General features: G+C 50.2%; 2 protein-coding genes across 2 annotated transcripts in view; both read left to right on the forward strand.

Annotated features, from left to right (window-relative positions):
• LOC135534677 (voltage-dependent calcium channel gamma-2 subunit-like) overlaps nucleotides 1–3,039 on the forward strand; it is a 98,836-nt gene extending 95,797 nt beyond the window's left edge. The window contains 3 exon segments of the mRNA XM_064961595.1: nucleotides 2,472–2,714; nucleotides 2,717–2,740; nucleotides 2,743–3,039. Of these exon segments, the coding sequence (XP_064817667.1) occupies nucleotides 2,472–2,714; nucleotides 2,717–2,740; nucleotides 2,743–3,014 (539 nt within the window). The 3' untranslated portion in view covers nucleotides 3,015–3,039.
• The window catches only part of LOC135534853 (parvalbumin alpha), a 352,035-nt gene that overhangs the window by 255,998 nt on the left and 83,685 nt on the right, over nucleotides 1–12,352 (forward strand). The window lies entirely within an intron of this gene.

The raw sequence follows: 12,352 nt of genomic DNA on the forward strand, positions 1-12,352 counted from the left end.
ATTGAGACTCTGCATGCAGAATTCTGCAAAAATATCCTCCGTGTACAACGTAGAACACCAAATAATGCATGCAGAGCAGAATTAGGCCGATACCCACTAATTATCAAAATCCAGAAAAGAGCCGTTAAATTCTATAACCACCTAAAAGGAAGCGATTCCCAAACCTTCCATAACAACCCCTAAGCAAGCTGGTCCTGGGGCTCTGTTCACAAACACACCCTAAAGAGCCCCAGGACAACAGCACAATTAGACCAAACCAAATCAAGAGAAAACAAAAAGATAATTACTTGACACATTGGAAAGAATTAACAAAAAAACAGAGTAAACTAGAATGCTATTTGGCCCTAAACAGAGAGCACACAGTGGCACAATACCTGACCACTGTGACTGACCCAAACATAAGGAAAGCTTTGACTATGTACAGACTCAGTGAGCATAGCCTTGCTATTGAGACAGGCCGCCGTAGGCAGACATGGCTCTCAAGAGAAGACAGGCTATGTGCTCACTGCCCACAAAATGAGGTGGAAACTGAGCTGCACTTCCTAACCTCCTGCCCAATGTATGACCATATTAGAGAAACATATTTCCCTCAGATTACACAGATCCACAAAGAATTTGAAAACAAATCCAATTTTGAAAAAAAAAAAAATCTAAAAATCTAAAAATAAAATCTAAATAAAAATCTACTGGGTGAAATACCACAGTGTGCCATCACAACAGCAAGATTTGTGACCTGTTGCCATGAGAAAAGGCCAACCAGTGAAGAACAAACACCATTGTAAATACAACCCATATTTATGCTTATTTATTTTATCTTGTGTCCTTTATTTATTTTTATTTTATTTAACTAGGCAAGTCAGTTAAGAACAAATTCTTATTTTCAATGACTGCCTAGGAACAGTGCGTTAACCGCCTGTTCAGGGGCAGAACGACAGATTTGTACCTTGTCAGCTTGAACTTGCAACCTTCCGTTTACTAGTCCACCACTCTAACCACTAGGCTACGCTGCCGCCCTTTTAACCATTTGTACATTGTAAAAACACTGTATACATATAATATGACATTTGTAATGTCTTTATAGTTTTGAAACTTCTGTATGTGTAATGTTTACTGTTCATTTTTATTGTTTTTCACTTTATATATTATCTACCTCACTTGCTTTGGCAATGTTAACACATGTTTCCCATGCCAATAAAGCCCTTAAATTGAATTGAATTTAATTGAATTGAGAGAGAGAGAGAGACAGAGAGAGAGAGAGAGACAGAGACAGAGACAGAGACAGAGACAGAGACAGAGACAGAGAGAGGGATACAGAGAGAGAGACAGGGGAGAGAGAGACAGAGAGAGAGAGGGATACAGAGACAGAGAGAGAGAGAGAGAGAGAGAGAGGGATACAGAGGCAGAGAGAGAGACAGAGACAGAGAGAGGGATACAGAGACAGAGACAGAGAGAGGGACAGAGAGAGAGAGAGAGAGAGAGAGAGAGAGACAGAGATAGATACAGAGACAGAGACAGAGAGAGACAGAGACAGAGAAAGAGGGAGGGATATAGAAAGAGAGAGGGATACAGAGGGATACAGAGGGACAGAGGGGGATACAGAGAGAGGGGGATACAGGGGGATACAGAGAAGAGAGAGAGAGAGAGATAGAGAGAGAGAGGGATACAGAGAGAGAGGGGGATAGAGAGAGAGAGAGAGAGACAGAGAGAGAGAGACAGAGACAGAGAGGGATACAGAGAGAGAGGGGGATACAGAGAGAGAGAGAGAGGGATACAGAGAGAGGGGGATACACAGAGAGAGGGGGATAGAGAGAGAGAGGGATACAGAGAGAGAGGGGGATACAGAGGGGGATACAGAGAGAGAGGGGGATACAGAGAGAGAGGGGGATACAGAGGGGGACAGAGGGATACAGAGAGAGAGGGGGATACAGAGAGAGAGAGAGAGGATACAGAGAGAGAGAGAGGGATACAGAGAGAGAGGGGGATACAGAGAGAGAGGGGGATACAGAGAGAGAGGGGGATACAGAGAGAGAGAGAGAGAGAGAGAGACAGAGACAGAGAGGGGATACAGAGAGAGAGGGGGATACAGAGAGAGGGGGATACAGAGAGAGAGGGGGATACAGAGAGAGAGGGGGATACAGAGGGAAGGGGATACAGAGAGAGAGGGGGATACATAGAGAGAGGGGGGGATACAGGGGGATACATAGAGAGGGGGATACAGAGAGAGAGGGGGATACAGAGAGAGAGGGGGATACAGGGGGATACAGAGAGAGGGGGAGATGGACATGGTTAGAGACCAAAAACTGTAAGAACAAAAGACCAGAGCGACAGTAAAAGTCATGGGTAGTGGAAATGGTGGAAATGCCGGAAAATTCCATGAAGGGAGGATGGTAGTTAGAGAGAGAGATAGATGAGTCTGATTATGATGATGAGGATGATGACCCCCTCTCCCCCCATCTATCTCCCTCCTCCAGGACTGAGTAACATCATCGGCATCATCGTCTACATATCAGCCAACGCGGGCGACCCGTCCAAGTCGGACTCGAAGAAGAACAGTTATTCCTATGGCTGGTCGTTCTACTTCGGCGCCCTCTCCTTCATCATGGCCGAGATGGTGGGCGTGCTCGCCGTGCACATGTTCATCGACCGCCACCGGCAGCTCCGCGTGGGGGCCGCCATCAGCGCCGCCGACTACCTCCAGGGCGCCGCCATCACGCGCATCCCTCCTACCGCTACCGTTACCGGGACGCTCGCGCTCCAGCTCCCGTTCCACCGGGGACGCATCCCGGGACACGTCACCGGTGGGGCTGAAGGCATTCGGGGCGCTGCCGTCGACGGAGCTGTCCATGTACACGTTGCCGCGGGATACGCTGAAGAACCAGACAGGCACGCCGACAGCCGCCTATAACTCAACCACGTTGGAACGAGACCACAGCTTCCTCCAGGTCCACAACAGTATTCAGAAAGACATGACGGACACGGGCAACGCAGCTAACCGCCGCACCACACCTGTATGAGAGACAGAGAGATGGAGGGAGAGGGAGGCGGAGAGAGGGGTGGAGAGAGGGGCGGAGAGAGGGGTGGAGACAGGGGCGGAGAGAGGGGAGGAGAGAGGGGCGGAGAGAGGGGTGGAGAGAGGGGCGGAGAGAGGGGCGGAGACAGGGGCGGAGAGAGGGGCGGAGAGAGGGGCGGAGAGAGGGGCGGAGAGAGGGGCGGAGAGAGGGGCGGAGAGGGGGGCGGGAGAGAGGGGCGGAGAGGGGCGGAGAGAGGGGCGGAGAGAGGGGTGGAGAGAGGGGCGGAGAGAGGGGCGGAGACAGGGGCGGAGAGAGGGGTGGAGAGAGGGGCGGAGAGAGGGGAGGAGAGAGGGGCGGAGAGGGGGGAGAGGGGGAGAGAGGGGTGGGCGGAGAGAGGGGCGGAGAGAGGGGTGGAGACAGGGGCGGAGAGAGGGGTGGAGAGAGGGCGGAGAGGGGTGGAGACAGGGGCGGAGAGAGGGGCGGAGAGAGGGGCGGAGAGAGGGGCGGAGAGAGGGGCGGAGAGAGGGGTGGAGAGAGGGGCGGAGAGAGGGGTGGAGAGAGGGGCAGAGAGAGGGGCGGAGACAGGGGCAGAGAGAAATGGAGGGATGGAGAGAGGGAGAGAGGGATGGGGAGAGAGAGAGAGGACTCTGAGGGAGGAAGAGAGTGAGTAAGAAGGAGGGATGAACAGAGCGTAACAGAACAAAACAGATGAGCTCTGCTTCCGTTACGGATACTTCCACTACAGCGATGATGATGATGATGGTGATCTTCATATGAGTTTCCATGTTGAAAAAAAGTGAAAAAAAAGTGAAAAAAGAAAATGCATGACTTTCCCTTCTACCGTTGTTTAAGGAGTTTTAACCTGTTTGTAAAGTTATGACAGGGGAGGATGGGAAACGAGAGGAGCAGGAAGAAAGGAGGCAAGGGAGGGGGTGGGGTGTCACCCTCTCTCTGTACCCAGAGAAGGGGTGAGGTAGTGGGGTTGGGGAACCACAGAGGAGTGGGGAGACTAGGGCTAGACTACGAGTTTAAAACGGAGTTCAATTTTTTATGACTCTCTTCTTAGTTCCCTACACCCCATACACCCCTTCTCCCCCTCCTTCCCTACACCCCTTCTCCCCTCCCCCTCCTTTACACCCCTTCTCCCCTCCTTCCCTACACCCCTTCTCCCCCTCCTTCCATGCACCCCTTCTCCCCCTCCTTCCCAACACCCCATACACCCCTTCTCCCCCTCCTTCCCAACACCCCTACACCCCTTCTCCCCCTCCTTCCCTACACCCCTTCTCCCCCTCCTTCCATACACCCCTTCTCTCCCTCCTTCCCAACACCCCATACACCCCTTCTCCCCCTCCTTCCCTACACCCCATACACCCCTCTCCTCTCTTCCATACACCCCTTCTCCCTCCTTCCATACACCCCTCTCCCCCTCCTTCCCTACACCCCTTCTCCCCTCCTTCCATACACCCCTTCTCCCCCTCCTTCCCTACACCCCTTCTCCCCTCCTTCCCTACACCCCTTCTCCCCTCCTTCCATACACCCCTCTCCCCTCCTTCCCTACACCCCTTCTCCCCTCCTTCCCTACACCCCTTCTCCCCCTCCTTCCATACACCCCTTCTCCCCCTCCTTCCCAACACTACATACACCCCTTCTCCCCCTCCTTCCCTACACCCCATACACCCCTCTCCCCCTCCTTCCATACACCCCTTCTCCCCTCCTTCCTACACCCCTTCTCCCCTCCTTCCCTACACCTCTCTCCCCTCCTTCCCAACACCCCTTCTCCCCCTCCTTCCCCACCCCATACACCCCTTCTCCCCCTCCTTCCTACACCCCATACACCCCTTCTCCCCCTCCTTCCATACACCCCTTCTCCCCTCCTTCCATACACCCTCTCCCCCTCCTTCCCTACACCCCATACACCCCTCTCCCCCTCCTTCCATACACCCCTTCTCCCCTCCTTCCATACACCCCTTCTCCCCTCCTTCCCTACACCCCTTCTCCCCTCCTTCCATACACCCCTTCTCCCCTTCTCCCCCCTCCTTCCATACACCCCTTCTCCCCTCCTTCCCTACACCCCTTCTCCCCTCCTTCCATACACCCCTTCTCCCCTTCTCCCCTCCTTCCATACACCCCTTCCCCCTCCTTCCATACACCCCTTCTCCCCCCTTCCATACACCCCTCTCCCCCTCCTTCACCCCTTCTCCTTCCTTCCATACACCTCTTCCCCCTCCTTCCATACACCCCTTCTCCCCTCCTTCCCTACACCCCTTCTCCCCTCCTTCCATACACCCCTTCTCCCCTTCTCCCCTCCTTCCATACACCCCTCTCCCCCTCCTTCCATACACCCCTTCACCCTCCTTCCATACACCCCTCTCCCCCTCCTTCCCTACACCCCTTCTCCCCTCCTTCCATACACCTCTTCCCCCCTCCTTCCCTACACCCCTTCTCCCCCTCCTTCCCAACACCCCATACACCCCTTCTCCCCCTCCTTCCCTACACCCCATACACCCCTTCTCCCCTCCTTCCCAACACCCCCTACACCTCTTCCCCCCTCCTTCCCTACACCTATTCTCCCCTCCTTCCCTACACCCCCTCCCCCTCTCCCCTCCTTCCCAACACCCCTACACCTCTTCCCCCTCCTTCCCTACACCTATTCTCCCCTCCTTCCCTACACCTCTTCCCCCTCCTTCCCAACACCCTACACCCCTTCTCCCCTCCTTCCCTACACCCCTACACCCCTTCTCCCCTCCTTCCCTACACCCCTTCTCCCCAACACCCCCTACACCTCCCCTCCTTCTCCCCTCCTTCCCAACACCCCTTCTCCCCTCCTTCCATACACCTCTTCTTCCCTCCTTCCCTATACCCCTTCTCCCCTCCTTCCCTACACCCCTTCTCCCCCTCCTTCGCTACACCCCATACACCCCTTCTCCCCTCCTTCCCTACACCTCTTCTCCCCTCCTTCCCTACACCCCATACACCTTTCCCCTCCTTCCCTACACCTCTTCTCCCCTCCTTCCCTACACCTCTTCTCCCCTCCTTCCCTACACCCCCTACACCCCTTCTCCCCCTCCTTCCATACACCTCTTCTCCCCTCCTTCCCTACACCTCTTCTCCCCTCCTTCCATACACCTCTTCTCCCCTCCTTCCCTACACCTCTTCTCCCCCTCCTTCCATACACCTCTTCTCCCCTCCTTCCCTACACCTCTTTCTCCCCCTCCTTCCATACACCTCTTCTCCCCTCCTTCCCTACACCTCTTCTCCCCCTCCTTCGATACATCTCTTCTCCCCTCCTTCCCAACACTCTTCTCTTTAGTTGCTCTGTTTGATTTCATTATTTTTTTTACATTTTTCACATGAATACTGTGAACCATTGTGGGTTGGGACTTTAACGCAGGGAGGGAATCCAGACCGCAAAAAAAAGTAATGGTCTAAGTTAATATATGTATCAATTATATATGAATATATGAATATATATGTTACTAAATCACAGAGAGACTTCCCTGACACAGAACGTGAAAATAACTAAAATGACATAACGACAAACAAGGTGAAACGAAATCAAGTCGTCATGGAAACTACAGCGGAGGAGGAGGAACGAGTTGATTCATTGGGACCTAAAAACAACAACAACAACAGGAAGTGACGTAAACATAGCTTACAGGGAACCATGGCAACTAGCCAACAAGCAGTTTAGTTAATAATATATAGATAGATTCTATTGTTTTTAAGTGATTCCTTCTGTTACCTTTCTGCTGACTCAGATCCCTGGACCGAGACCATATTTGTTTTGGGGCCAAAGGTCAATAGGGGGTGATAGGTGAAATGTCAAACGTTGACATCACTTCCTCTTCGGACGGACGAGCTACAAAAAAAAAAAAGAGGTAGAGTCCAGAGGGGAGTCACACGATGAGCCATGTGAGTTCTGGGTAATCGGACAGTGAACTACTTACTCTAAGACAAACGGACACTTTGCGAAAGACACTGCTATAAAAAAAACTAGAGGAAACCGTGAGAGAAGATGATCAACTAGACGAAGCTAAGCCTGAGTGACTCCCATGTTAAGAACTCTACATGCATGCTAATCAAATCATCCAACCTACATGTTGAACACAATGCAGTGGGGGGGTTGTTGTGGAAACCAAGTTGGCAGTTAAAATGTTAATGTAATGTGTGTATTTCTCTTTTGTCGACGACAGGCAGGTAGAAGGGGCGGGGCTTCATTTAACAATGCTTTCAAGGGGCGTAACTAATCAAAGAAACAAACTTTGACGAACGTAAAGCCTTTTTTTAAATAAGAGAAAAAAAACGTATTTCTTTGGAACGAATACTTGTCATCTTCATTTTGAAATCTCACACAGCCTTATGGTCTTTCTTTCTTTCCTTCTTTGCGTTGTGTTGTTTCAATGAAAATAAAAAAGCTTAACGTCTTTTCAAGGTGCCAAAATGAATCAAACGATCCTTATCTTGGATGCATCAAGTCCCAATGATGAATAAAGTTGGAACCCCTTAGGGAACTATATGACCGCTTGTTGATTGGTTGATTGATTGGAATCTCTGTTGTTGTCTTGTCTAAACCAAAAGTCTTTATTGATTGATCAATTTATTTGATGTCATCATTTTAAAACACACACATAGCCGCGGGAAGTAAGGGTACTGGCACCCCCTGAAAAAAATGTAAGAAAATAAATAAATAATTAAATACATATATAATATATATTTTTTAAGAAACACAAAAGTAGTGAACTGGGCCTTGACAAGTCCTGTGTTAGTGGACCAATATAGACATCTGTAGTGCGGGCCCCCAAACTACTTCCTGTGGCTATGAATACACATATACAGCTCCTTCACTTCATCAATGCAATAAAACAGTATGGTGTGTTTTGCGCTGTACAGTATGTGTGCTTGTAGGTCACTGCTATGTTCATATTGATCTCAAACTAGTGTGTGTGTGTGTGTGTGTGTGTGTGTGTGTGTAGCTGATTTGGTTCTGGGTGTTGAAATGATCTGTCTATCTTTAACAACAGGTCCTCTTTGCAAGCTTGTCCTCCTTTTCTCCTCTATGCAGCCATCCATCCATCATCCATCCACCCCATCCATCCATCATCCATCCCATCCATCTCATCCATTATCCCATCCGTCCCATCCATCATCCATCCATCCCGTCCATCCATCATCCATCCCGTCCATCATCCATCCATCATCCATCCCATCCATCTCATCCATCATCCCATCCATCATCCATCCATCATCCATCCCGTCCATCCATCATCCATCCATTCCATCCATCATCCATTCCATCCATCATCCATCCCATCCGTCATCCATCCATTCCATCCATCATCTATTCATCATCCATCCCATCCGTCATCCATTCCATCCATCCAACATCCATCCCATCCGTCATCCATCCCATCTATCATCCATCCATCATCCATCCCATCCATCCCATCCATCATCCCATCCATCATCCCATCCATCATCCATCCATCCCATCCTTTGCTCCTGTCTGTGCCATTCCATCGGTGGTGATAATTATGTCAGAGTTCTAGTGGAATGGAGAACACTAGTGCATGTGACACACTCTACCCCCCACTCTCTCTCCCTCTCTCTCCCTCCCCTGGTGTGGTGTGATCAAAGGGTCTGGCATGTCTCTCTACAGTGCTGCTGTGTGATCACTGAAGAGGAGAGAGAGAGAGCAAGAGAGTGAAGGGGGAGGGAAAGTGAGAAAGAGAGGGAGGGAGAGAGCGAGGTGGAGGGGACAGAGATATCGACAGAGAAGGAGAGAAGGGACACAGAGATCGACAGAGAGAGAGAGTGGAGGGACCGTCATATTAGTCAGAATGGGCCAGCCACACACTGCCCTCCTCTGGCTCGGAGGTGGAATCATTTAATCACGTTATACCACTTTCCTTGTGTACATCTTGTTCTTTTCTGTGACCTCATTGATGAAGGTAATGAGTCGTCACTCATAACTCAACTCATAACTCCAAGCATGAATTATATGCCAAGAAACCAACACCAAATGCTGTATTGTTTGAGTAGACTGTGTGGAGGTCTTGTGATTGATTTGTTTGCTTGATAGATGGTGTGATAGCTGAATGTACTGGTTGGGTGGGTTGAGGTGTGGTGACTGATTGTGTGTTACCAGTATACTGTGCTGCCTGCTAGAACAGCTGCTCCGTCCTCTCTCACCTGCTCCTCTTAATGAGCTTCGAGGGTCACAAAGAGTTTGGGGCGATAGAACAGTCCGTACCTCCACCTACAGAGAGAAGGAAGGAGGGGGAAAGAGGGAAGGGAGGGAGGGAGGATGAGAGAGGGATGGGGAGAAAGAGAAAGGAAGGGGGAGGGAGGAACGGAAGGGAGAAATTGAGGGGGAGGGGAAGAGAAAAGAGGGAGGGAGAAAGGAGTTAAAGAGATGAGACACAAAGAGAGAAGGTGAAAGGTGAGAGAAGGAGGAACTTTAGACAGGCAGAAAGACAGACATGCACCCGAACAGGCAGGCTGACATAGTTCCCTGTTGTGCCATGTTATCTAGCCCAGGGCTGTCCACTCCACTGCTGTCCAACCATGACCAAGCAAGCTGCTGTGTCCTATCACTTCTGCAGTACCAAATTACACCCTATTCACTATTTAGGGCCATTCCCCCATAAGTCTCTGGTCAAATGTAGTGTGCTGGGAATATGGTGGCATTTGGGACACAGGCCATGTCTCTCCCTTATCCCACAGAACAACATCACCTTGGCTTCAAGGATTCAGTCCGATCTCTGATTTAAACATGGCAATGTGCCATTTCAATTTCCGGCTGAGCTGACATATAAAGGCAAAACTGATCACAAATCAGCACTCCTATGTGAGCATTTTATCAAGCGTCTCAGAGTAGGAGTGCTGATGTAGGACCTGGTCGGCTTTCTAGATCCCAATGAATAGAATCATATGGACAGGTGGAACCTGATCCCTCCTCCGAGAAACTTGACAAATACATTTGACATCTCCCAGAATGTCTCCCATCTCTGGCCCCCTCTTGTGGCCGGTCAAAAGGGTTTGTGGGTTTGTGGCTGGGCACGCACACACACATGCACGCTCACACACATGCACGCACACACACACATGCACGCACACACACACATGCACGCACACACACACATGCACGCACACACACACATGCACGCACACACACACATGCACGCACGCACACACCCACACTCTTTGGCTGAGGAGTACAGGTGCAGAATAAATAGCAGTCTGTGTCGTAGCTAGGTTAGCGTAGCACACGGGTGTTAGTCTAATAGGCTTCACACACACACACACCGCTACGCACGCACACACATGCAAACGTTCATTAAAGTTTTACTTGAAGCAGCTTTTAAAGCTGGAATCCTTCATGTTGAAGCTGCCATGTCTGTTTGGGTATTACAACAACAAAGAAGTTACTTCAGACAATGAAAAGGGTTTTATCCCCTCTGACATAATTGCACGTGCGATAGAGCACAATATGTGCTGGAATTAGTTGTAACATACTGCGTGATGCACCTCAGTTTGCAACAAAAAACCATAACAACGCTGTTTCCCCCTCCTGCGGATTCCATCTTCAGGGGCTGACACAAGAGCTTGGGAGGGACGCTGGGGAAAGTGATGATGCTTTTGCTGCAGTATTTTAGTCAAGCGCTTTTCCTATTGATTCTGATGTTTATGTTGTGAGTGTCATGGAGTCACTCACACAGCAGTAACAGGTGTCCTTTGTCCTCGTGAGTGTGGTACACACACCTCCGTGGCTGTGTCCTGCTGATGACAGATGGATGGAGACTGTGTGCGTGTCTGTCAGGAAACTCCCTGTCCCAGACGGTGCCCTTCCACTAAACCTGTGTGTGTGTGTGTGTGTTCATGGCTCCCCCTGTCTCTCCATGCCAGACTTCTGTGGTGAGGGGTCCCCCTCCACCCTGCTAGGCCAGTCTGTCTCAGTCAGGCACCCTGGTTTACGCACACATCATGCCAACACACACACACACACCAAGCCAGACTGGGCACAACGCAGCCAAACTCCACCCCATGCCATGCCAGAACCAATATCCAATCTCTCTCTCTCTCTCACACACATTTACAAAGCAAGGACATTGGTTTGACCCCAATTTCAACAACTGTCTGTCAATGTGTGGAACCGACGACTTAAATCCTCCCCCCAACTCATCATGGCTCTCTATTTTACACTAGAAAACCAATCCATATTTATCATATATTTAAGATTGCATCTATTAAATGTAATTTTATTTAAGATTGCATAGTTCGCTACAGATGAACCATATATTTAACATTAAAGACTAAACCATAAACCCACATACTGTATTAAAACAACAGCTACCATAACAGTGGCATAACTAATAACCCTCAACATGTCATTATACTCTCAGTAGTTATGGGAACTTCCAAGGCAGCAGTCTATGTTAATACGGGTCATAATATGAGATTCAATCACCATGAATGAGTGGCTTTGAGGCTGACTGTCAGCCTGGTTCAATAGAGGCCTCGTAGCATAGTGTGTGTGTGTGTGTTAGACATGAGAGGCTATAATAGGCAGTGGGTCTGACCCCGTTACAAAGAGAGGAGGGTCATTAAAACAATAATTACAGGGTTGTTAACGAATAAACAACAAACGGGTTTGGAAATGATGTGAAGGTCTCCAGCTGCAAATGCAGAAAGAGAGACAGATGGAGAGAGGAGGGGCAGGGGGGTAGAGAGAGACAGAGAGAGTGGGTGATGGAGGGAGAGAGGGATGGAGAGGAGAGAATAATGGAGAGAGAGAGTGTGGGTGATGGAGGGAGAGAGGGATGGATGGAGTAAATAGAGAGAGAGTGGGTGAAGGGATGGAGAGAGAGTGGGTGATGGAGGGAGAGAGATGAGAGAGAGAGAGAGTGGGTGATGGAGGGAGAGAGGGATGGAGAGGAGAGAGTAAATAGAGAGAGAGTGGGTGAGAGAGAGTGGGTGATGGAGGGAGAGAGGGATGGAGAGGAGAGAGTAAATGAGAGAGAGAGTGGGTGGAGGGAGAGAGGGATGGAGAGGAGAGAGTAAATAGAGAGAGTGGGTGATGGAGGGAGAGAGGGATGGAGAGGAGAGAGTAAATAGAGAGTGGGTGATGGAGGGAGAGAGGGATGGAGAGGAGAGAGTAAAGGAGAGAGAGAGTGGGTGAGTGGGTGATGGAGGGAGAGAAGGGAGAGGGAGAGAGGTGATGGAGAAAAGAGAGTAAAAGGAGAGAGAGTGGGTGATAGAGGGAGAGAGGGATGGAGGAGGAGAGAGTGGGTGATGGAGGGAGAGAGGGATGGAGAGAGAGAGTGGGTGATGGAGGGAGAGAG

The sequence above is a fragment of the Oncorhynchus masou genome, chromosome 5 (genome assembly GCF_036934945.1).
Source record: "Oncorhynchus masou masou isolate Uvic2021 chromosome 5, UVic_Omas_1.1, whole genome shotgun sequence".
In the NCBI taxonomy this organism is placed as follows: Eukaryota; Metazoa; Chordata; class Actinopteri; order Salmoniformes; family Salmonidae; genus Oncorhynchus; species Oncorhynchus masou.